Source organism: Tachysurus vachellii, chromosome 8 (assembly GCF_030014155.1).
Source record: "Tachysurus vachellii isolate PV-2020 chromosome 8, HZAU_Pvac_v1, whole genome shotgun sequence".
Taxonomy (NCBI): Eukaryota; Metazoa; Chordata; class Actinopteri; order Siluriformes; family Bagridae; genus Tachysurus; species Tachysurus vachellii.
In genome coordinates, this window is record NC_083467.1 from 4,774,616 (window position 1) to 4,799,460 (window position 24,845).

General features: G+C 37.3%; 2 protein-coding genes across 5 annotated transcripts in view; one reads left to right on the forward strand and one right to left on the reverse strand.

The window, feature by feature from the left end:
* The window catches only part of il1rl1 (interleukin 1 receptor-like 1), a 35,862-nt gene extending 34,046 nt beyond the window's left edge, over positions 1-1,816 (forward strand). For both annotated transcript variants that reach the window (XM_060875806.1, XM_060875807.1), the window contains one exon: positions 1,345-1,816. In XM_060875806.1, coding sequence (XP_060731789.1) covers positions 1,345-1,697 — 353 coding nt within the window. In that variant the 3' untranslated portion in view covers positions 1,698-1,816. The remainder of the gene's footprint in view (positions 1-1,344) is intronic.
* Positions 19-16,838, reverse strand: LOC132849867 (interleukin-1 receptor type 1). 3 transcript variants are annotated; one of them, XM_060875804.1, is made up of 11 exons: positions 16,811-16,838; positions 16,038-16,159; positions 11,903-12,110; positions 10,778-10,955; positions 8,066-8,222; positions 7,782-7,844; positions 6,402-6,540; positions 6,161-6,303; positions 4,381-4,524; positions 4,036-4,194; positions 19-3,496 (listed from the first exon to the last, which is right to left on the reverse strand). In XM_060875804.1, exons 2-11 carry the CDS (start codon positions 16,090-16,092, stop codon positions 3,078-3,080), a joined length of 1,665 nt encoding a protein of 554 aa, XP_060731787.1. In that variant the 5' UTR covers positions 16,093-16,159; positions 16,811-16,838; the 3' UTR covers positions 19-3,077. The 3 variants fall into 3 exon arrangements, with proteins under 3 accessions (XP_060731787.1, XP_060731788.1, XP_060731786.1); XM_060875805.1 differs by lacking the exon at positions 16,811-16,838 and adding an exon at positions 16,462-16,480; XM_060875803.1 differs by lacking the exon at positions 16,811-16,838 and having other exon boundaries at positions 16,038-16,515.
* Between the last annotated feature and the right edge of the window lie 8,007 nt (positions 16,839-24,845).

Sequence of the window (24,845 nt, forward strand, 5' to 3'; positions counted from 1 at the left end):
CAAAAAAGAATTACAATAAAGGATTTGTTCAGTCTTTATTCACTAACATGGTAATGTGTAGGGTAACAAATTGCCCTCAAGACAGAAAAAAAGAAACCTGAGACATTGGATTCACTTTTGTCTCTGTCTTGACATCCACCTTTTTATACACTGGTCATGAGTGACTGAGCATCTGCTTGTAGCTAGCTAATGTATTGGGGTAGAAGTTGTAGGACTACAAATTGGGTGGACTACAAATCCCAGGAGTCAAGAGAGTATAAAAGGAAGTCAATCTCGGTAACTTCCTCTTTGTGTACCATGTGCTAAGAAAAGCTGTTTGTTATTTTTGAACAGTACAGTACATGAACAGTATAGCAGCCTAGAACTGAATTGTAAAGTGTCCTCATGGGAGTTGAGTGGTGCCTTTGAGAATTAAACAGATAGATTTAAGAGTACAGATGATGCATGATTGCCGTTTACTTTTATTGAAAGCATTGATGGCTTAATGGTTGCTTGACAAAGGACTTTAAATGTTGCATTGGGTCTGGTATTTTGAAGTGGCAAAGTGATTTATTCTGGAGAGGGTGTTTTGTTTGGTCATTTGTTTTCTTGTTTGTTTCATGTATCTTGGACCAACTAATGACCGTGGGGTTTCCTTTACCTTATATATGTGGTGTACTCTGTTAATGTGGGGGGGAAACAACTTGTTGTGGTTTGAGGTTATGATTTGAAGAGCAGCAACTACCATTAGATAGGATTAGGAACCCTGTTGTCTGTAATGGTTACAAGAGAGTTCTTTTTTTCTTTCTTTTTTGTTTTTGTATAATCTTTTTGCCATTTTTGATTCTTTGTGATGCTACTTGTAAATGCTGTAAAATAAACCTTGTCATATTTTCAAAGTAACGCACTGTAGTGGTTACTCTTACTTTTAAGATTCTCCTCATCCCCTTGTGGGATGATGGGTTACACTAACATTATCTGACATTTAACTTAACGTAAGCCCAACATTCACTTTTAATAGTTCTCTAATAGCTCCTGTGATACACATCTAACATAAGGAATTAAGTGTGATACAAAGGTCAAAAACAACAGATCTCTGTGCCTGAAAATGTTTATTTACTTAAACGTTACTAGGTCTCAATTCACTGCTGTGGAAATGGGAGGAGTTAAAATGAAGTGAATCATGGTATATAAAGTCATTGGTCCAGATTTTTTGCCAAGCTTTTTTTAAAAAAAAAAAAAAAGTTTTAGTTTGTTGGCCTTTTGTGGCTTTTCACACTGGATGCCTGTGGGGGGGATAGTCAAATAATGCAACTACAGGTCTAAATAAACAAACTAACCCAGAAATGTATCTACCACCACCAGATTGCACAGCGTTTATTGAGCCGAGAATGCAGCTGAGCCGCAGACTCATAGCTGTGTTGCCAGGAAGTAGTCACCATCAAGGTGCCACAGCCTCCCTGTGTTATGACTGGCATGTGGGACTGCACCGGGTGCTGGTTGAGCAGGAGCTCAGAGTGATTCTAATTCAATTGGACGACATGAAGGAGTATTCCCATCTGCCCCTGGGGCTGCAGCATCTCCTCCAGAAGACTCCGCCCCTAAGGTGGGACGAGCGGAATAGCCGAGCAACTTGCCCCTCCTCTTGTTTCTGGAAGCAGGTGCGCTACATGATGCCTGTTCCTTCAGTCTCCAGCTCTCGTGATGTTGACATTTAACTCTATTTACGCATGTTAAGCATAGCACAGACATTTCTATCTGAAATCTACCTGAAGTCACAAAACAGGATCGATCTATCTATCTATCTATCTATCTATCTATCTATCTATCTATCTATCTATCCACTTAGAACTTACATGATTGTAACCTATTATAAATTGTACATAAGGATTTTTTATGTACACAATTATAACATAGGACTGATAATTTTCGAATTGATTGTATTATTGTATTAAATAAAAATAAGATTCTTCTTGTACCCAGGTGTCTACAGGAATTTCCTTCTCTATTTCCAGAGACAGCTGCAGAGTTATGAGTAAAAAAAAAAAAACTCACCCTCCTCCTAGTTAATTCTAGGTAACTAGTTGTGGGTTGGTGCTGGTTAGGATACCAGCTGTTTATGCTCTTGAATCTTAAATAAAGGCAGAAATATAGAAATTCATTTAGAAAAAGTTAAGAGAAAATATTAGATTTAAAAACTTAGAATAAATTTCTGTAAATAAATCAAACATTTAATATTAAATTCTTATATACAAACAAAAAAAAACAGATGTGCATCTACATCTGAAAAATATTAATAAACAATCCGATGTGAGAAGTTGAGGTGTACTTGCTCTCTGGTGCCTTCATGTGGACAGAGTCAGGAATATAATTTAAGTCTCTTTGTCCTGCTTTCAAAGTACTTATTTACATACTGGCTTCACCTGGTAATTTTGAATAAAAAATCCTGAACCAGAACCAAAACCTATTCAACTAGTTCTGAATGAAACACAGAAGCTGAATACCACAGACACAGACCAGCATCTTCCATGTTAAATTCCATGTGTCATAAATAGTGTACATTGATGATGATGATGATGATGATGATTTTGTTCACTGAAACTGCTGGAATATTGGAAGTGGTACCAGTAAACATGCCTTTATCACTTCCTATTTCTTCTTCGTAGGGTTTTCAAGTTAAACTATATTCACACATACAGGGATTTTTTCTCTGCCAGTCTCCAGTCGCGGTACTTTGAAGTTAACAGTAGGCGTTCCTATCCTACTGCTGGTTGCCTTAATAATACCGTTTATACTCCCAGCTACAATAAAACATTCTGGAGGGAAATTTGGTGTCTGTGTATAAATGTCAGAGCGACATCCGGTCGCTTTGTTGATGCATACCTGCAAATGTAGAATAACAACAGAATAGTGCAAGAGGTAACAGGTTTGAATCCTGGTGATATCACAGCCATCCATGTCCTCTCTGAGTGGGACGATCTGACAAACTGTTCATTATGTGGAAGAGGGTGAATAATCCTTGGTCTGAGACGACTTCCTGTTTGGTTTCTGTCATAGCAGACTAAAAAAAGTCAAAACAAAAACTGAATACAACAGCTTTAAACCATAAAACCACGTCTGGCTTTTGGCACTGGTGGCATTCGATAACGCAGCTGCTTCCAGAATCTTTCATTAGGATTAATAGTGTAGTGCTGCTTCCACTTGAGTATGCCCTGAGTCTGCTTAACATAGCGCAGGGATTCAGGGAGCAGAGCCTCATCCACATCCCCTCCCACCTGCACCAGGATGACCTGCAGACACTCTTTTACCAAGGCATCATACAGACCCACCCAGCACTCGTAAGGACCCCAGTTTAGCTGAGATGTTGTTATGTTGTTGTTTAGACTGAGGTGCTCAGGTGGCATTTTCTGTAAAAGTCCTACTTTATTCTCTGAGGTTTTTGTGAAAGCCTCGGGTGTAAGAACAATGATTAGCCGGCGACTCTTCCCGACTGTTTCAGATATGGCATCAGGGATCGCTGGAAAGGAAATTAAATAAAAGTGACTTAAGGAATTAAATAAAAGGGACTTACATTTACATTTATTTGTGTTTTTGTGTTGTGACCACATTTGTTTCTACCTTTGAGATCTTTGAGAATTTGATGTAGTGAACTTAAATTTATTTTCGCTGTGCTGTTATTAATTCTGTCATCTGTGAAGTTATTACTGTTAAATGCAGGATTTTTGGGGAAATTATATAGGTACCTGTGCATGTACAGTACGTGTGATGAGAAGCTGAAAGTGACAGTTGTGAGAACGTACGATCGACAATGCAGAAACACTCTTGGGTCTTTCCGTCCGTGAACGTGTAGTGTATTGTGTGTAGTGTGTTGTGATGTTCTCTTTTTGTATTCAGAGTTACATTACTATAACACACTACAAGTTTGTGTTATTGTGCAGCACGTGTATCGTGGTCGACTGTTTTAACAGACGTCTGCGTGAACTGTCTCAATCACTATCGCTGTGTTTGTAAAATGAACAATGCAATTTTTTTTTAAATGAATGACTGTAGATGTACCTGTGCCTGGGTCTGTATCGCGATCACTAATGAACAATTTATAGCCAAAGCGATCCTCCAGAACCTCTGGAAGGACATGTAGGGCAAAGGTTGTTGCAAAAGAAACTCTGTGATCATCAGCGTACAGGTAACTGACGTAGGCATCATACAGTTTCCCATCTGTCAGGTCAAATAGAGCAATAAACAATTTTTAAAAATGCTGTTTATAAACCCTGGAAGATTATAGAACATATAATAAGCAATATTGGCATGTTTGTTAATTTATTGGATTTTTTGGATTTGTCACACTGGAGTACTGAAAACATACGTTTACAATTGTACAATTTACAATACAATTGTACTCACCATTCTGTTCTTTCAAACAAGGGCTGAGGCTCCTGTAAGCGAGCACCAGGTCCACTTTAAACTGATAAAACACCAGGACTCCCAGTGCTACTAGTGCAAAAGCTGTGAATACTGCCAATGGGACATAGAGCTCACTCTCACTGGCTGTTATGAAGAAAACATCTGAGTTAACATCTGATGAGGGAAATGGACTGATCAACATGAAAATCAGAATGGATGTTTAAAGTTTTCTTCCATAAGTATTGGCACACCAGTGCCCGTATTCTTAAAGAATCTCAGAGAGCTCCTAATTTAGCTTAAAAATGTCTAACTAGGAATCTTATCTTCAGAGTGATTCAGGACCAATCACAGAGCAACTCTGAACAAGGAAAATACAACAACTTTTATCTTAGAGAGGAGGCTTAACTCGGTACTAGGTATGACACATTCTTTTGAAGACTGTGATTGGTTGTCCATTAAAAAAAATTAGGAGCACTTTATAAAACCTGGTCTATTATAAACCTTCACTTTGTCTCTATGTTCAGATATTTGAGTCTATACTGTGTAGGGATTACGTTTGTGAACGATCATATTAGAGATGTTCTAACATCTGTATGTTATTAATGTAATAAATGTAATGTAAATGTAAACATCTCTGACACAGTGCAGAAAAACTATATCATTTCTGCTGCCATGGCATTTCAGCTCTGTTTCTGAGATGTTTATACTAGATAAACAACTAAATTATACTAGGATCTTCTCTTTATTTTTTAATTCTAACGCACATTTCTAAGAATATTCTTAGAGTTTTGTCACTAGGAGCAACTCTTTGGTCCAAATCACTTCCACAGAGAGGTGAGAAATGCATTCCACCAGCTAGCTAATTAATAGGTTTTTCTCAGCTTTTGATTATAAACGCAAATATACGTTCACGTTATATGCATCAGAATGGATTGTGGAAAACAAACAAAAAAGAAGAAGTAGAAATGAAGAAAAGAAAAAAAGAAGAAATAACATAGCTTGGACTTAACAAGACAAAAGCATGATCCAATTTGTCAGGAGGAACAGAAAGAAAAGGACAAGAGGAGAAATGGACAAAGTTTTCAAAAAATGGCTTAACACTGAAGAAGTGAACAGAGAGAGAGAGAGAGAGAGAGAGAGAGAGAGAGAGAGAGAGAGAGAGAGAGAGAGAGGACACAAACTAAAGCACACAGCAAAACATAAATCGAAGCAGTACAAAAGTGCAGAGGTCAAAGATGTAAATTAAATCAAATCTAAAACGAGTCAAATGAGAGTAAGCCAGCAAAATGATTAAACCCCAAACCTCACGGGACGCGGGAACACAGTGAATGCAAAAACGTTCATCAAACTTATTACATTTCTATCCTGATGAGCGTATGTTATGGCCTTCACACCCTCCAGATCTCAACCCACTGAAGACATACAGTACAGGACAATCTGGAGTGATGTGATGTATACAGTAGCTTTCTTTTAGATAAGTGAATATCTTATACTGTATAGTTCCAGACACTTGTAGAATCTATAAAGACACATGAGGCTCAGTGCCTCAGTAACACACTTTAGATTTTACTTTAATCTGTCTTCTGTCTATGGATTCTTTCTGAGATGTGACAGATGCTGGGATTGTAACTAAGTGAACGTTTTCATAAACACACTGGATTGTAGATTTTCTGCTGTCATTGTGTTGAGATTTCCCAACATTTTACATGGGCACTTGGTAAAACAGGCTTGTGTGTATGTGTGAAGTGAAGTGTGTCATATAGTGTGTGTAAGAACTCACCCGGAATAAGTATAATCGTGCCACTGTCATAACCATAAGAGCCATGGAATATGCACTGAAAAGGGATGTTGAAGAATTCTTTCTGAACTTTAGAAATGGACAGATTGCTGTGGCGATACTCCACATTGTTTTCTGTTGTACAGCTAAAAGCAAACAAAATGAACATCTCATTCTAACACACATTATGATTTTATGTATTCAGTTCATGTATGATACGCAGCACACACACTTTCATACTTACTGTTCAACAGAACTTAGGTATGGATTGTTTTCAACAAAGCTGCCATTCAGCAGCCAGTACGGACTGATGATTTCTACACGATCTTTCTGACAGGATCCGAGACCAACAAACACTTTGCAATTTAACACCTGCTTTGAACCTGCATTAACAAACATGAATACTTCAACTGAGGTAACAAGGTAACAGCAGTGCAAAGAAACGGAATCATTATAACAACAACAATAATAATTATTTAACTTGAACTATAAAACAGAGCCAAGGTGCTTTTCCCAGCAATCATTAAAAAAAAGCAGTTTTAATGTGCTTGTTGGAACAGTAACACTATTCTATACTCCCCAGGTACATCTAATCCTGATTTTATTTGGGTATTTCCAGCACATGCACTAATTTCTTCATACAGATGCACAGAAATCATTTTCTGGAGTAAAACATTTGATGTAAAACTTTGGAGTTAATCTTTTGAGGTGAATCTGTTGAGGTAAATCTTTGGGGTAAAATTTTTTTGTAAAACTTTGGGGTAAAACCTAGGGGTAAAACATTTGGGGTAAAACTTTGCATTAAAACTTTTGAAGAAAACTTTCAGGTAAAGTTTTGGGGTGTTGAGGTAATATTGACAAAACGTTTGAGGTAAAACTTTGGACTTAATCTTTTGAGGTGAATCTGTTGAGGTAAAATTTTGGGGTAAAACTTTATGGGTGAAACTGTTTAGGTAAAACTTTGCATTAAAACATTTGTAGTAAACTTTCAGGTAAAATTTTGGTTTAAAAATTTTGAGGTAAAAATTTTGATGTAAAACTTTGGGTTAAAACCTTTGCGCAAAATTTTAACTTTTAAATGAAAAATAAATTGAAACTGTTGAGGTAATATTTTGCAATAAAACTTTTGAAGAAAACTTTCAGGTAAAATTTTGGGGTGTTGAGGTAATATTGATGTAAAACGTTTGACGTAAAACTTTGGAGTTAATCTTTTGAGGTGAAACTGTTGAGGTAAAACTTTGGGGTAAAACTTTTGGGGTGAAACTGTTGAGGTAAAACTTTGGGGTAAAACTTTTGGGGTGAAACTGTTGAGGTAAAACTTTGGGGTAAAACGTTTTGGGGTGAAACTGTTTAGGTAAAACTTTGCATTAAACCTTTGGGGTTAATCTTTTGAGGTATAAAAAACTTGAGATATAACTTTCGAATACAACTTTAAAATGAAAAAAAAAATTTTGAAATGAAAAAAGAAATCTCCAATATGGAATATAAGAAAAATAAGCATGGTCTTTAAAACAAGCAGTTTTGTCAGTACTGCTCTTGCTACTAAGTAATGGCACTCCTGCACTGCTCTCAAGATGTCATTAATATCTTATTCATTAAAGGTAAAATCTTTCTTCACACTCACCCAGTTTTACAGCAAGAGTTTCCTGTCGTGGTTTTATGACTCTGGGCTTCTGTGGAACAGGACCTGTTTACACAGCATTGATGGTACAGGGTGTAAAAGAGGTCACAGCATGCAATCGAATTACAAGAAGTGTGAAGTTTTCTTTTATGTGCAAGCTAGTCTTTTGCTCAATACGTTTACAGGAAAAGTGCTTTTATATTCACTCTGGTATTTTTTAGTTAATGGCACAATCTAATGTGTGTGTGTGTGTGTGTGTGTGTGTGTGTGTGTGTGTGTGTATTTACCTGGTTCATAGAGCATGGTTTGTATGCTCTTAGCAACAGTATATGAAGTTCCATTAAAGGTGAAGTTCATTATGCAGGTATACACTCCTTCATGTTCCTCCAAAAAGGGGTGGAACTTAATCTTGTGAGATTTTGCATTTTGGAGAGGTCTGCAATCCTATTAAGCATAAAAAATATTCTTAATAATATACATATACATACATATACATATATATATATATATATATATATATATATATATATATATATATATATATATATATATATATATATATATATATACGTGTGTATATATACACACACACACACACAGTGCTCAGCGTAAATGAGTACACCCCCTTTAAAAAGTAACATTTTAAACAATATCTCAATGAACATAAAACAACTGTCAAAAATGTTGAGAAATTTAATATAACATCTTATATGTTTAACTTATAACATGAAAATAAAGTTAATAATTGAATTTAAAATACACATTTTTCAGTTTAACTCAAATTAGGGTGATGCAAAAATGAGTACAGCCCACTGAAAATGTCTGGTGCAAAGCAAAATTTTAGACTACAAATGTCTAATTTAACAAGAATTCAATCACAGGTGAGTCTAATTATTTATTACACAGGTGTCCAGCAGACAGTTGACTATAAAAGGGTGTTAGGCTACATCCCATTTCAGCAATGGCACCAAATGGAAGAGAAATGTCACAAGACCTGAGAAAGAAAATAATTTCTCTACACCAGAAAGGTGAAGGCTACAAGAAGATCATCATCCAGGGAAGTTAACACCTTGAGAGGAGTGTCTTCTGATGAGAAGGGTTGAAGAAAATCAGCATGCAATTTCACTGCAGTTATCTAAAGAAGTAGAAAGCCAAACTGGGAAGACTATTTCCTGTGACACAATATGGCGTACACTGCACAGGAATGCCCTGCATGGGTGCTGTCCACAAAAGAAACCTCTCCTAAAGGCCAGGCACAAAATAGCTCACCTAGAGTTTGCCAAGGCCCGTGCTGACAAAGATGAAGACTACTGGGACTCTATACTCTGGAGTGATGAGACCAAGATAAATGTTTTTGAACTGATGGCTTCAAAACTGAATGGCGTTGCAAAGGTGAGGAATACAAAGAAAAATGCATGGTGCCTACAGTGAAACATGGTGGTGGCAGTATCCTTATATGGGGCTGCATGAGTGCTGCTGGTGTCGGGGAGCTGCATTTTACTGATGGCATCATGAATTCATAGATGTACAGTACTGCTCTATACTGAAAGAGAAGATGCTACCATCACTCCATGCCCTTGGTCGTCGTGCACTTTTCCAACATGACAATGATCCTAAACACACGTCTAAGGCCACTGTTGGATTTCTGAAGAAGAACAGGGTAAAAGTGATTCAGTGGCCAAGTATGTCTCCTGAGCTGAACCCAATTGAACACCTATGGGGAATTCTGAAGAGAAAAGTTGAGCATCACTCTCCATCCAACCATACAAAGTATTAGATGTAGTCTACTTGTGGAGTGTACTCATTTTTGCATCACCCTAATTTGAGTTAAACTGAAAAATGTGTATTTTAAATTAAATTTATAACTTTACTTTGGGGGGGCACGGTGGCTTAGTGGTTATCACGTTCGCCTCACGCCTCCAGGGTTGGGGGTTCAATTCCCGCCTCCACCTTGTGTGTGCAGAGTTTGCATGTTCTCCCCATGCCTCGGGGGTTTCCTCCGGGTACACCGGTTTCCTCCCCTGGTCCAAAGACATGCATGGTAGGTTGATTGGCATCTCTGGAAAATTGTCCGTAGTGTGTGAATGAGATTGTGTGTGTGTGTGTGTGCCCTGCGATGGGTTGGCACTCCGTCCAGGGTGTATCCTGCCTTGATGCCAATAATGCCTAAGATAGGCACAGGCTCCCGTGACCCGAGAATAGTTCGGATAAGCGGTAGAAAATGAATGAATGAATGAATGAATGAATGAACTTTACTTTCATGTTATAAGTTAAACAGATTAAACTATTAAACTTAGTCTTGTCAACATTTTAGACAATTGTTTTGTGTTCAATGAGATATTGTTTAAAATGTTACTTTTTAAAGGGGGTGCTTTTAATCATTTACGCTGAGCACTGTACAGTATATATGAGCATGAGCTCAGTTTATTACATACACCAACTTTTTAGTTTCACTCATTATCCCTTTTATTTCTCTTACAGGTTTATAAATACTGACTGCAGCCCATCTGCATACGAATGATTTATCAGTCCATGAGTCTACAGCTGACCAGAGATCATCTGGGGAGTGGATACAGGAGCATGTAGGTGTACTGACCAAATTGAGTGCATTTATTAAGTACTGTTAAGTATCAAGTACTGTTTGAACAGGTCCAATAAATGTTTGCTTTGTAGAAGACCTATGAATATAATATACCACAATAAAATAGATTTTTTCTCCATCTTTTATTTCCACTCTCACCTGTTCAGACCTTTGTGAAAGAAAAATAAAGATATTTTTGTGTGTTTATATTGCTAATATTTAATGACTTGTGTTGGTTAAAATACTACATATATTTTCTGTTTTTTTTCTGTGGCCAAGTATAATCAGAAAGCTTAGGTTTCTGGGACACTCTTGAGTGTATGAACATAAACAAAGTAACTGAACATTGGCTACTCCTTGATGCAGAATGTCATTCTTTACCCAGTGAATTTCTCATTCGACAACTTTTGCAAGATACCTTCATCCAGGTCCAGCTCACGATGGAAGATGAATTGGAAATTTTCTCCCTGACTTCACTGTCACAATCAAGATGTTCATTTCTGCTCTTTTTCAGATACACAGACTTGGTCACTGGGGGACATTCGTGCTTGGCTACAGAAATGGAAAAATGGATCTCTGAAGGTCCATCTATGTTACTGTGATTAGGAGAGAGGAAGAACATGTCTGATTAATTGAAATGCTAAACACAATTTCATTTGTACACTGTGTTGTATATTTGACGATTGAGTTTTTCTAAGATTTGCTCAGAAAACTCAGTTCAGGTCACAAATTCCTCTTCTTATCACACCTTGCACTCAGTTTATGCTGTTATGGTTTAGTGTCACTGCGAAGTCTTGTTGATTCTCAAAATCCATTGAGATTGAGAGCCTTGGTAAGTTCTATTAGATTTCTGTTTTGGAACTATATTATTGTCTTTAATAGGTTTTTTATACGTTTTCCTAAAAATTTTTACTTGCCATGCTGAGTTTTTGTGCTCATGTCCTGCTTCCTTCACAGCATTTTGGTATACATTGCAAATGGGGTTTTGTTGAACACTTAAAGGTTTAACTACATTCAAAAATTTACATGTGTTTTAGGGTTTAAAAAAAAATCTATTAAATCAGAGGATAAATGGAAGTGGGAAGTGGAAAAGTCCACAGTTTTAATCACTGAGACAGTGATGACCTAAGGATTAGAGGTTGGAAATTCAACCTGATGCTGTCAGGCCCGGTTACACTGACCCTGTGCTCTGACGACAGCTTTCGTACAAGTGGACTATGCTAAAAAAAGACAACTCGAGTGGTACAATATATGTAATGAAATAGCATTGTTCTTCTACACATACAGTAGCTAAACACACACCAAAAAAGTCCCTCTATTTTCTTTAAAGGGCAAACTACAAAAAAACAGAGGAAAAAGACACATCATCTGTGGTTCAATGGCGTCTAAAACATAGACAGTTCTAAAGGTCTCCATTTTATGTATTAGATCATTAGTCTCATTGAGTTTGTGAGTAATACACCTGTTTAGTAAAGACACAGACACACACACACATACACAGACACATATTTTATATGATGGCTATCATGAGATGATGTCATACCTGTAATAACATGAGTAGTTCCCGCTGTGTGACTCTTGTGCAGGGAGGAACCACAGTGCTTGATCTATGACCTTTATCCCTGCATCCCAATCCTGTTCCATGTCTCGAGTCCAGTTCACACTTACCTCTTCATCTTCATGAAACAAGTAACAGTTAAGGATAAACACGTGACCTGCACTGATCTCTAGCTGCTTTGTGTTCGTACAGCCTGAAAAATAATAAAAGAACAGGGAAGAAGATGCATGTAGACTGGGTGGTTAAAAAAAAGAGCAGGAAAGAAATTAAACCAAAAGAAGTACTGATAAATAAAAAAGTATACTTTTTCTTTGCTTTGTACTTGTATATGTATAATGACAATACATTTTAATCTAATCTAACCTAAGCTAATCTAATACTTATCATATTTAAACAATGCCCCTTAATAATGTAAAAGTTTCTGGACCGTATGAAATGAAAATTCTTTTAAATGGCGTTTCTATTTAAATTTAATAGAGGATCCTAGTAAAGATAAAAGTTATTCACAAAGCATTTTTGAATATCAGAATATCAGAATGCCCAAAACATTCATTTCTGATCAATATATTGTAGTTACACCAGTCACACAGACTAAATTGGGCTGTAACTATGTCTAGTTAATAAAACCTATATAGATATTTAGTTTTTGGTCCAGAGATCAGAATTCTGTCAAGCCTATACATATACATAAGCCTATACAAAAGCCTTTGATATGCCCTGTTTACATCGATCATTTATTGGTTGAAAGTTTGACAATAGGAGGGAATATTCTAATAGATAGATAGATAGATAGATAGATAGATAGATAGATAGATAGATAGATAGATAGACCAAATTGAGTGCATTTATTAAGAGTACTGTTCGAACAGGTCCAATAAATGTTTGCTTTGTAGCATCTCATAATTGATAGGATTCTTCAGATATATGAAGACCTATGAATATAATATACCACAATAAAATAGATTTCTTTTTCTCCATCTACTAACTGTCATCATATCAGATGTAAAATTATTATAGTGCAAAAGAGACAAAAATGGACATTGGAAATTATTTTGAAAGATAAGGAACTACCTTTATATTCCAATTTAAGAACTATGCTGAAGCCGTTAAAACCTTTTAGATTACAAATATCTAAATCAGGAAACTCATCTGGCCCAAATACATGTTTTAGTGAAACCTGTGGTCTGTGGCTGGGACAGTCGCTGGTGCAGAGATACTGGTGTTGTTTTTAATAATTTCAATATAAATGTGTGTAGGTAGTGTCCCAGATGTATTTGGTCAACTGACCTGATTTTCATTTTGAAAAAAAAGCTGGTGCATGAACATGGCATCACTAATGACCATGATTATAAGAACATAATTACAAAAATCTATTAATAAAAAAAACATATGCCGTTAATTAATTTTGTCAAAAATAAAATTAACTTATTTATTCCACATGAAGACGAGGAATACTGTGGAACTCTCTAGTGAGAGAAAAGATTAGTGATTGTATTTACATACATATTGAAACTCTCTGATATACAGGTTATGTACTGGATCAACAGTTAATTAAGTACTCTTAAAGGTGAAAAAGAGAGCTAATTTACAATTACGTTTCATATAGGAATGGGGTGGGGTGTTGGAGGAAGATATTCTTGCTAGTTTTAACACTGATAACTGAAGGTTGGTTAGTATTTTCCCCTCAGGTTCACTACAGGGTTTGGAAGAGTCTTTCCGGTTTCACTCTGGTAATGATGTACAAGACTACATATGTAACCACTACAGTCACAAGCTTTTTCCTATGAAGAGCTTCTTCACTCATGTCTGCGCTCTTTGTTGAGTTGTATGTATGTCACTGCTGCTTGATGTAAAATCACCCTGCTGTGCCTCTTTTTTCCCCTCCAGTCTGTATGATTCATTCTGATACTTCTGCTTGGAGTTTCTAAACGTCTGAGTCCCTTTCTGCTGTGCTACATAGTTCCAAACGCACAGTCAAGATTCACACCTTCCATATATAATTTCTGCCCTGCCTTTTCTTAACTGTATACTGTAGACTTGTACCTAAAGTTGTAAAAGTCATGACTCATAATCACACTCAGGTGTCATTTAATTTAAAACACTTTTCTTTAGAACTGACATGCTCATTAGGGATCAATCTACATATTGATTGCTGTTAAGCTGCATTATAAGAAATGAATTCAGTTCAATTTATTTGTTTAGCACTTTTAACAATTATCATTGTCTCAAAGCGGCTTTACAGAAGCATAGAAACAGAATAAAAGTTTTAAAGTTAAAATGTATTTACTCTATATCTCTATCATTTATCCCTAATCTGCAAGCCTGAGGTGATGGTGGTGAGGAAAAACTCCCTGAGATGATATGATGAAGAAACCTTGAGAGGAACCAGATTCAGAAGGGAACCTCATCCTCATTTGGGTGACACTGGAGAGGAAATAATGTAAATGTAAATAATGTCCTTTCTACAACAGTTTGTAATAGAATGGAATTAAGCAACCAAAAGCTCCTTAGGAACTAACAGGTCAGATTAATTTATGAGTTCATTACAGACTGAATACTAATTCCTTCCTGCTGAATTCTTCAGCTGTTCACTGATGAAGACTTGAGCACAAAGCTGACTGACGCAATGGCAGTTCAAAGACGGTGTGAGTTTCTCTGTACTGTAACAAATTTAATTTTGAGTTTGTCTCACAGTTTCTAGTGGAAGCCATACCTGATTCTTCCCAGTGAATAATTGTGTCTTAGGGTTCCTTGAATAATACATAATACATTTTATGTATTAAGTTCTGATCATCTACAGGCCCTGCCCACATGGCCCCTCAGTGTTTAACACATTTAACACGTTATCCTGTTTTTTTTTATATTACTCTAATGTGTGTCTGCTGACATCAACTTCTTGTACATCCTGTAAAGCTTTCTTAATTTATTCAACTGCTGATGTAACATCTATATGGTCGTGAGGGAAATAAAAATACACAGCAACAGAAATTACAACAGTCAACATGTAGTCATGAAACTACATCATAAGTCCTCCAGAACACCAAACTGACAAAAATTGTTGATGATTAATAAATATTTTAGTGCTTTTAATTAGCTGTTAATTCCTTTTTTACAAATTATGAATGTAGGGAGGGTGCATGCCTGGATTCTGAATGTCGATTTCATTTCATTTTTTTGGGGAAAAATATACATATTTAAATATGTTTTTTCTGTTGTTATTGTCTGAAGTTGATTATTTATACCATTTATACTTTCTATCTATACCATTTATACTTTCTATTATACCATTTATACTTTCTATATTTATACTATCTATCTATCTATCTATCTATCTATCTATCTATCTATCTATCTATCTATCTATCTATCATCCGCACAGTTTATGATCAAATGTATAGCTGTTTACAGATTACACAGGGCATAATGTCGGTCTAAATGAATGCACTGCATATAATCGATCCAAACTTATCCACATTTTTTTTCTAAGATTTTAACTACTGTATATATAATTTAGTATAATAAAGTCAGCTCTTCTGACTCTAACAAAGAAGAACAGAGTAAAAGAATGGAGTTATATGGGGTAAGTCACTAGTGTCAATTAGTTGTTGATAATAATGAGTATTAAAATAAAATGTAGTTGAACACAAGGCTGATTTTTTTTGTTAAGCTGTTATGACTAAATTGCAATGATAGCTAGCTACAATATACATGGAATAATTATTATTATTAAATGTGATATTACTCTTTAAAATCACATTTAATAATAATAATAATAATAATAATAATAATAATAATAATAATAATGCAATAATAAGAAGTATTGTCATAATTATTAGTAGAAGTATAAAACATATCATTAAACAGGAAGATGGGTTATGAAGAAATTGAAGAAATTTTAATACAATTGAAATTAGATTAAATCTAATCTAAGTAAAGAAATGTAAGGAATTAAATTCAGATGAATCCCAACAACTAAAAACATATATGAGGAATTTAACATTCACTTTCTGTTCATTCTACTTAGATCTGACCTTTGACTGAGGAAACAGGTTTCATTATTGTCACTTTTATATGAACATTTTTATAGCAGTTAGATCACAGTAATTAAAGTAAATCTTACCTCCGTGCTGTAGGAACAAGCTGAGAGTCAGAAGGATCCCCCAGAACTCAATCATTCTCTCACTGAGACGACAGAATTCACTGAAGTGTTAACGTTCTGCCAGCTGTTTTATTTCATTCACCCTGGAAAAAACACTTGAGTCTTTAAGCTGATAAGGAAACTCCAAAGTGGTAAAAATCCCCAAAGGTCGCCTACTGTACCAGGGGCTGTTATTCTAACACCACGCAGAGAACTTGGATTATTTTCCGTCGTGGTTTCAAGAAAAGGTTTCTTCTGTTAAAGACCAGGAAATATGCAGGAATTTCCCATATGTTCACGTGTATTCGTCAGCAGACTATAACGAGCTTGTTCATTTAGAGACACTAAAATACCTCGTTTTGCTTTTTAAATTATTAAATTCTATTTTAGATGTAAAAACATTTACATGTGGTTCTGTTTTATGAAAGAAAAGCTGCAGTCGGGTCATTTTTCACTTCCTAATTCTGTCTCTTCGTGTGTGTGTGTGTGTGTGTGCGCGTGTGTGTGCGCGCGTGCGAGTGTGTCTGTGTGTGTGCGCGCGCGCGTGCCATTTGTTTACAACTAATTCAGTTAAGGTTGAAGAATAAGAATAATTTAGTCTTTATTTTAATGACAGGTAAATGAATTGATCTATTCCAGCATGTACCATCAGTGGCGCTATTTGGACACATAAAAATGTATAAATAGTATAACCTGAACAGCCTGGAGCTGAAGAATGAAACTTTACTACTGACAATGTATAAAGAAGTTCTCACCTTTTCTGGTCAACTGCACAAGCGGGTCTCAGAATAAAGTGGTGCGCACCTTTTATAGCAGCGGCCAGGGGTTTCCGCTCAAATGCTCTCTCACGTCTTCCAGTGAAAAAATGCTGTTTGTGTGCGGTTTTCTTTAAAGCATGATCTAAACACCGTTGCACATTGTGTGTGTGTGTGTGTGTGTGTGTTCTCACCCACAAAATACTAAGAAGGATGTGCTTCACAGTAAGTTCCAGTAAAATGTTAGGATGAGGCAGGCAGACTATATATTACAGCATGATCTTTCAACAAATATAAGTACAGTTACAACCAAACACACGTAGGTTCCTGTTTTAAATACTGTATTTTAATATCAAAATGCAGATATGCATTCAGCTGTAATTTAAAAAATTATTATAGATAATCAGGCAGTAATTTACTTTTACTACCACCATTAATGCCACTGCTTACACCTACTGCTGCTATTGCCATTACTGCTATTGCCATTACTACTACTGCTGCTGCTGCTGCTGCTGCTGTCATACTTAGCAAATACTTTTCCTGTGGGTCGAGGTCAGGGGTCGGCAACCCTAAACACTCAAAGAGCTGTTGGACCTGTTGGAGCATTTGGACCTGTTTCCCACAGAAAAAAAAACACAGGGAGCCACAAAACCCTTTTGACATCTAAAATGAAGATAACACCGCATATATCGTTTTTTACCTTTATGGAAAGTATAGAAAAAACTGTAGTGTGTTGCATTTATGAGCAATGAACTGCTACCGAGTAAACGAAATCTTATTTCTGCAAGCAAACAAAAATATTTTGAACAGTTTGAACTAACCTTATGAAAAAATTGAAGATTACTTTCAAATAAAATGTTCAACCCCAATTTTTTTCATTGGTTGTTGCGTTAAATCTTTCCAAGATAGTGCTATTTTCTGATTGGCTGTTGTGTAGCCTCTTTTTTTGATTGGCTGATAAGGTGTCAGGCTCGACTAAGAACTGAGACGCGCTTGATTCCTGCCAGGTTCCATAGAGACAGCGGTGCGGACTGATGCATTTTGGGCGCTGCGGCATATTAAATATTATAAATAGTCAAAACGTTTTTTCTGCGTGAGAAATACGATGTGTGGCGGGAGAGCGTGAGAAAAGACCGAAATGCGTGACTGTCAAGTCAATGCGTGACACTTGACAGCCCTGTATGACATCAAAATTTGAACTTGCCAGCTGCAGCAAACCAAAACTGCGTCTGTTTCTGTGTGTCGGATTTCGCAAGTCGGCAGTTATGACTCATATTTTGAGCGAAAAAAAAATTAAACACGGTTTATTTTAATGTTACAAGAGCATCATAATCTTAGAGTTTAGAATTACATTTTTAAAAAAACTAACTAAATAAAATAAAATAAATTTAAATTAAATATTTCTTTTCCAAATCTACACGGAGAGATTTAAAATCTACACGGAGATTCTTTTCCAAATCTACACGGAGTAGAGGCATGAAAGAGCCACTTGCGGCTCCGGAGCCGCGGGTTGCCGACCCCTGGTCTAGGTGGTCTAGAATTCTTCCACAGGGCTCGGTTCTGGGGCCATTTTTTTTTCGCTTTATTTGCTTCCCCTGGGATCCATCCTTAGACACCATGGGATTTCCTTCCACTCTTATGTAGATGATACCCAAATCTTCATACCTGTAAAACGAAAGGAGGGTTCCAACATTGAGCATCTCCTTTAATGTCTTAATGATATTAAAGTTTGGATAGCAGTGAATTTTCTCCATTAAAATGATAAACAAGACAGAGCTGAAGTTGTTTGGCTCAAGTGTCTCCTTTAAGTATCCCCCTGTTGACCTGGGTACTTTGGCATCCTATATTAGAACTGTGGTATCTAATTTCAGGATCATGACAATGCGGCTTCCACTGGCAAAGGATAACTCTGCTACAATCATCAGTGTGTACGCTCCAACATTGACAAACACGGATGAAAAGAAAGAAGCCTTCTACAGCCAGTTAGCATATACTCTCAGACAAGTCCCTCACACCGATGTTGCAAAAGACGGACGAATAGATGCTGAGTTACAGAGGAGAATGGCCAAGGCTAGTGCATCCTTTGGCAGGCTGCGCCAGAGACTCTGGAATAACCACCATGTGTCCAGGAAAGTGAAAGGCAAAATCTACAGAGCAGTAGTGATATCTACGCTCTTGTATGGAGCCGAATCCTGGACAGTGTACAGACGCCATGTGAAGAAGCTTCATGCCTTCATGATGCGGCATCTTCGGTCCATCTTGAAGATAACGTGGAAGGACAAGGTGACCAACAAGGAAATATTGGATAAAACAGGACTGCCATCCATGGAAGACCTCCTGATCAGAAAGAATCTTCGGTGGACTGGACACCTTATGAGGATGCCACCCAACAGACTTCCTAAACAGATCCTGTTCTCACAGCTACCTGTTGGCCAAAGGAAGAGAGGTAGACCTCGACTGCGGTATAAGGATACCATCAAGAGAAACCTGAAGCAGAGAAACATCAAGTTGGAATCCTGGGCTAAGCTGTCAAAACAGCGAAGCGAATGGAGAACAGCGGTAGCATAGAAAAGAAATGAAAACAGACATTGTTGCTTCGCGACCGTCAGCATAGTAGTAGTAGTAGTAGTAGGTATCTAATTTGGGCTTTAAAATTGAAGTTGCTCTTAAATTGGATAGCCAAATTAGTGCAGTGATGAAGTCCAGTTTTTTTTACCTAAGGCACCTGCCAAAAATAAAACCTCTTGTGTCCAGGCAACAATCTGTGACGGTAATCCATGAGGAAGCTTAGAGGAGACCGTCACACAGGCACCCACTGTTTAAAAACCCTTATTTAAAAACCGGTTGAAAACAGATTTCTATTTCCTGGTTTTTGTATAATTCTGAATTATTGCTGTTATTATTTTATTTTGTTACTATTTAATTATTTTATTATCTGTATTTTATGATCTACAGCACTTTGTGTTCAGCTTTGGCTGTTTTTAAAAGTGCTTTTAAATAAAGTATTATTATTAATAATATTATTATTATTACTACTGCTGTTGCTGCTGGACCAGAAATAGCACAGTTGTGTTGTTCCTGCTATTCTATAAAATCCACCTTTCACATCTCACATCAGCGATATAAATATTGGTTTCACTGTATTCCTAAGCTATTCCGCCATTTCGTGTTAACAAAAAAATAGTTGTACAGTGTAAACTGTCATTTTATGAGCAAGACATTTGAATTAAAGTGAAAGGAATAAATCTGCAGTGGGTCAGTAAAGGTAAAGTAACGAAATCTTATGGGCGATACGTTGTACATGTTTTTTTCCTTAGCTGTAAGTAATAAGTAAATAAAAAATATTTCCTCAATTTTTCAGAGCTGAAAAACCCTCTTTTCAATAACAGGATTTATGTTTGTGAAATTTGAATAAAAAAAATCCTTTCAATCAATTAGAAAAAAAACAATTGCTAAATATTCCAAATGACGGTTAGAGGAGGCTCAACCCTGGGTTTTAGTTCCTCCTAGGATTTCCTTTCTTTTGAGCGCTGTGGGATTTTCACTCTTGCATTGCTGTCCAGTAAAGCTGTTATGAAAAAAACTGCATTGTACAAGTGCTATTAAAATGAAGTAGGCTTAATTTCGAACATGTCAGGACAGTTCAACTTAACAGCAAATATTTTCTGGCTGAAGAAGTTAACATCAACACATACAATACATCCTTATGGCATGACAGAAATTTGACACTAAAAACCTTGAATACAAGCTACACCGGTCACGTTATAGGAAAATTCACCCCATTGTGTCACATGGCACAATGCACATACACTCATGTACAAACTAGGGCCAATTTAACATGGTCAATTAATGTTTTTAGATAGAACCAAAAATTTCACACAAACAATGAACCGAACTCAGGTGTGTGTGACTGGTTCTTGTTGTTACGGGAGGTAATCACTCATGTTATCGGCAGTTGATTGTTTTAGCTGTGGGCCCTACAGTTACTGAAATCACTGTCACGTGTCTGACTTTTACAGTATTTTAATGCCTTTGTGAGACCCAAACATGGTGTCAGAAGATGCATAATGCTGTCATCATCAAGTTTACTCTGTAACAGCTGATTCCTCATCATATCTTCAATTATGGACACTGACAGCACTTTATCCACGCCTCCCCTGTCTCGGCCAAATCGCGGCTCACATACCTCCACCATCATTCATGACCATGCACAGTGACTGGAGTGCTAATTGGGACATATTCAGAGCAGAATTTGAGGATTATGTGCTAGTTACAGGCCTGGCTGACTAGATGAGGAAGGTCCAAGCTGCCACAGTGAGAAGTTTGATGGGGTCTTGAAGTGTATCAGCAGAAACAGCATGAACTCTTAGCAGACCTTATAGGCATTGAGCCCACTGCAGATGGCATTCTTGTTGTTGGTTGTGGTGACACGGACTAGCAAGCTCGAAATGCTCATGATATCAAACTTCAGGCCCTGTGGAGCGTTGCAGAGCAGTCAAGCTATGGCTTAGCTTAAGGGAACTGCAATTCAAGGTCAGTGAAATGAAATTTCATGGTCACATCCATTCATCCGCTTGCTTGAAGCCTGACTTCTGAAGGCGAGATCTATTATGGATATACCCAACCCTACGGATGCAAAAGGTGTACAGCGCCTCATCGGCTTAGTTAATTACTTGGCCAAATTCATGCATCACTGTTAGACACCCCTTGGCACTGGCTGCCCAAACATGATGCTGTGGTCTGTGAGCTTAAGTCCATGGCCACATCCAATGTCTGTGCTGCCCTATTATGATGTTACTAAGCTCATTACCATACAAAGTCAAAGTGGTATCGGGTGCCGTCTTATGCAAGACAGATAGCCAATTGCCTTCGCTTCAAGAGCCCTGACTCCCATGGAAAAAAATTATGTGCAAATCAAAAAAGAATGTCTCAGTATTGTTTTGGCATGCCAAAGATTCCAGCATTATATGTATGGGTGGGAGTTGGATACAGCAGACTGAACAAAAACCCTTGATCTCTATATTCAGCAAAACAGTGCTCAGTGCAATGAAGCGGACGCTTTAAAACTTCATAACACTTCAAAACTACTGTCTCTGCATTGTCTACAATCCAGGGCATAAAATTTTAATCAGTGACATGTTAAGCAGCATTTGGCTGGTCAGATGATAAAGTAAAAACACCACACATTATTAGAGACTTTTGGCTTTATTGAGATGAAATAAATGCACAAGATAACATTTTGTACAGAGGTCAGAAAGTCAGTAATTCCAAATCACTGCACCCAGAGATGCTTAGGTGCATTCATACAAGTCACATAGGAAGTGATGCATGTTATCGGCAAGCTTCTGAGATGTTTTATTGGCCTAGTATGCAAGCAGAACTCAAAGACTGTGAGTAACTGTTCGACCTGCAATGAACTTGCACACAACCAACATAAGGAAACCATGCTGTCTCATGACATCCCCACCAGGCCTTGGCAAATTGCCAGCATAGATTTGGTCAGTCATGGCAAAAAGATTGTGGGATTTTTGGGAGATTAAACTGCTTTCTGACATATCTACAAAGACAGTCATAAGGTGCTGCAAGGATCAGTTTGTTTGACATGGCCAGCCAGGCAGAGTGATCACAAATAATGGTGCTCTGTTTAAGCGCTTTGCTTCCAACTGGAAGTTTGAGCATGTCACTTTGAGCATTTTTGAGCATGTCACAACCAAGATATCCTAAATGGAAAGGCAGAGTCAGCCATCAAGATTGCAAAATACCTTTTGTGCAAAAGCCATGCATGACAGAACAGATGGCCTTGGAAGGCGATACTTCATTGGAGAAACACCTTAACTGAATACATGGACAGTAGCCCAGCTCAAAGGTTTCGGAGACCGAAAACATCTCTTCCAGCAACAAACAAGCTTTTGGAACTATGTGTAGTGACTGGGGTTGTGGTGTGTCTTCATTATAGAACGCAGCTGGCAAAATCCTGTTATGACAGGTTGGCTCGTGATTCGCATGACGGCTCTTCCAGGGAAAATGTTACACTCTGGATGGTTGGCACATGCCTTCAGAATGTAGTGCTACAATCCTATCTTGTAAACATGGGGGGATCCCTATATAGTCGCAACAGAGTGGACCTAAGAGCAGTGGAGTCGAAGTTCACACAGTATGGAACCGGAATTGCCTCCTTTAGAGGAAGGGAATGTTGCAGAGTCCCCTTCATCTGCTGACTTAACTCTTGTAAAACTCACATTACAGGAGTCACACGTCCCTGTCAAACACTCATCTGAGGGCTACATTTACACCAGGGCTGGATGATTGTCCAGGCCTACGAAGAGGCTTGACTTATAAGTCAGTAATGCTGTTACAGAAAGGTTTTGACAGGAATCTCTTATTCTGACTCAAGACTCAGTGAAAAATGGGATTCTTAAGTTCTTCTTGTAAAGGGGGATCTTATTGGAAAATGGATGGATGGATGAATGGATGGATGGATGGATGGATCTTTCAGCTGCATCCGAAACCGCTTACTTCCATCCAATAATTAGGCGAAGTAGTGCTTAGGCGGCGGTTTTGGACGCGGCGTAGTATACCATCTATCAAGCTGATGCCTCGCGTCTCTACTTCTAATGACTTTTTATGGCGGATGGCAAACCAACTTTTGGTGCATTCACCACCACCAACTGGACTGGAGTGTGAAGCACTAGTAAGCAGATGATGCCTCACGTCTCAATCATCCTCTCATCTTTTGACCAATCAGCATTCAGAAGCAAGATAAGGCAATCACCTATTTCATCCCTCACTTCAAGCCGCAGAGGACGAACAAAAAGCAAAGAAGACGCATAAAAAATAAAGAGACACATTGCTAAACAACGAAAACGGGCACTTGAAAGGCTTGTGGCGGCCAAAAAACAAAAGAAATAGCAATATTTCTTCAATTCATCAATTTCATCAATTTATTAAGGTTCCAAGGCACTCAAATTGTACAGAGAAAAATTATTTCCAAGAAATTTTGGTAAAAAGGATTAGGATTAATAAAAGTGTTTTTTTCACTTGAAGCAAATGTTGTCTTTTCCCTTTATGTTCTTGTCAGAGTGCTTCATTTTAAGTTCTCAATTTTTGTTGGGGGGGGCAGGGGTATTTCGAACCTTGTCACCTTTTTCACCTCTTGTGAGTTTGCAGGTATGCACAGTAAATATCTCTGGAAATATTTTAGGTTTTAGGTAAAACAACAGAAAGAAAATGGAAATAATATGGCATAACCCAGACATTACCATGACATTTTGGGGAAGATTAGGCAGATCAGCCATTCACAGTTTTGGTTTCTATGGGAAAGTGACCAGCTCCTGAAAAAAAGCAGTCTCATGAATCTGTTCTAGAGCTAAATTACAATGTTTGGCTCGAAACTAAATACATCTCAACACCTTGGTAACATCATTCTTCTGATTAAGCATGGTTGTGGTGGTAGCAGCATACTTTAGGGTTGCTTTTCAGCAGGAGGAAATAGACTTTTGTTGTGTAGAACCTGTTACATTCAGCCAAATATCTGCATTTATTGTCAAAAATCAAAGTCATTGTCAAAGTACAGAGCAATATCTTCTATGGAAAGGCTTTAAAATCTGTGGCATAACCTGAAAATTAAAAACCAGTCTGTCTGAAAATTTGCATGGAGAAATGAAATAAAATTAAACTACATCAATAAATACTCGACAATTCTGGATTGACCTGCCTTGTGCTTTGCTTCATTTCGTCTAACATCTCTGTGAAATCTTGCATGCGGTCACTGTAGTTCAGTAGAAGCTCCGTTCTCGAGTTTACCTAATGGCTGATTTTTCTTTCCCAGTTCTAGTCCATTGTTTCCACCTCAGGCCTCTGGGTTGGTTGTTTTAACTGTAATTATGAATGTGCCTAATGTAATCTCCATGTTTATCAGCAATTGGATTGATATAAAATGACTGTTATTAAATGAGTTATTTCTGAATAAGTCAAATCCTCACAAGGATGATCTTCAAATCCCAGGTCTACCAAGATGCCACTGCTGGGCTCTTGA

Excerpts from the sequence above, each read along its gene's own strand:
- LOC132849867 (XM_060875804.1), bottom strand. The coding sequence starts at position 16,092 with ATGATTGAGTTCTGGGGGATCCTTCTGACTCTCAGCTTGTTCCTACAG. Across the intron at positions 12,111-16,037 it reads CTTGTTCCTACAGCACGGAG|GCTGTACGAACACAAAGCAG; the intron begins GTAAGATTTACT and ends ATTATTTTTCAG. Across the intron at positions 3,497-4,035 it reads CGATACAGACCCAGGCACAG|CGATCCCTGATGCCATATCT; the intron begins GTACATCTACAG and ends TTTCCTTTCCAG.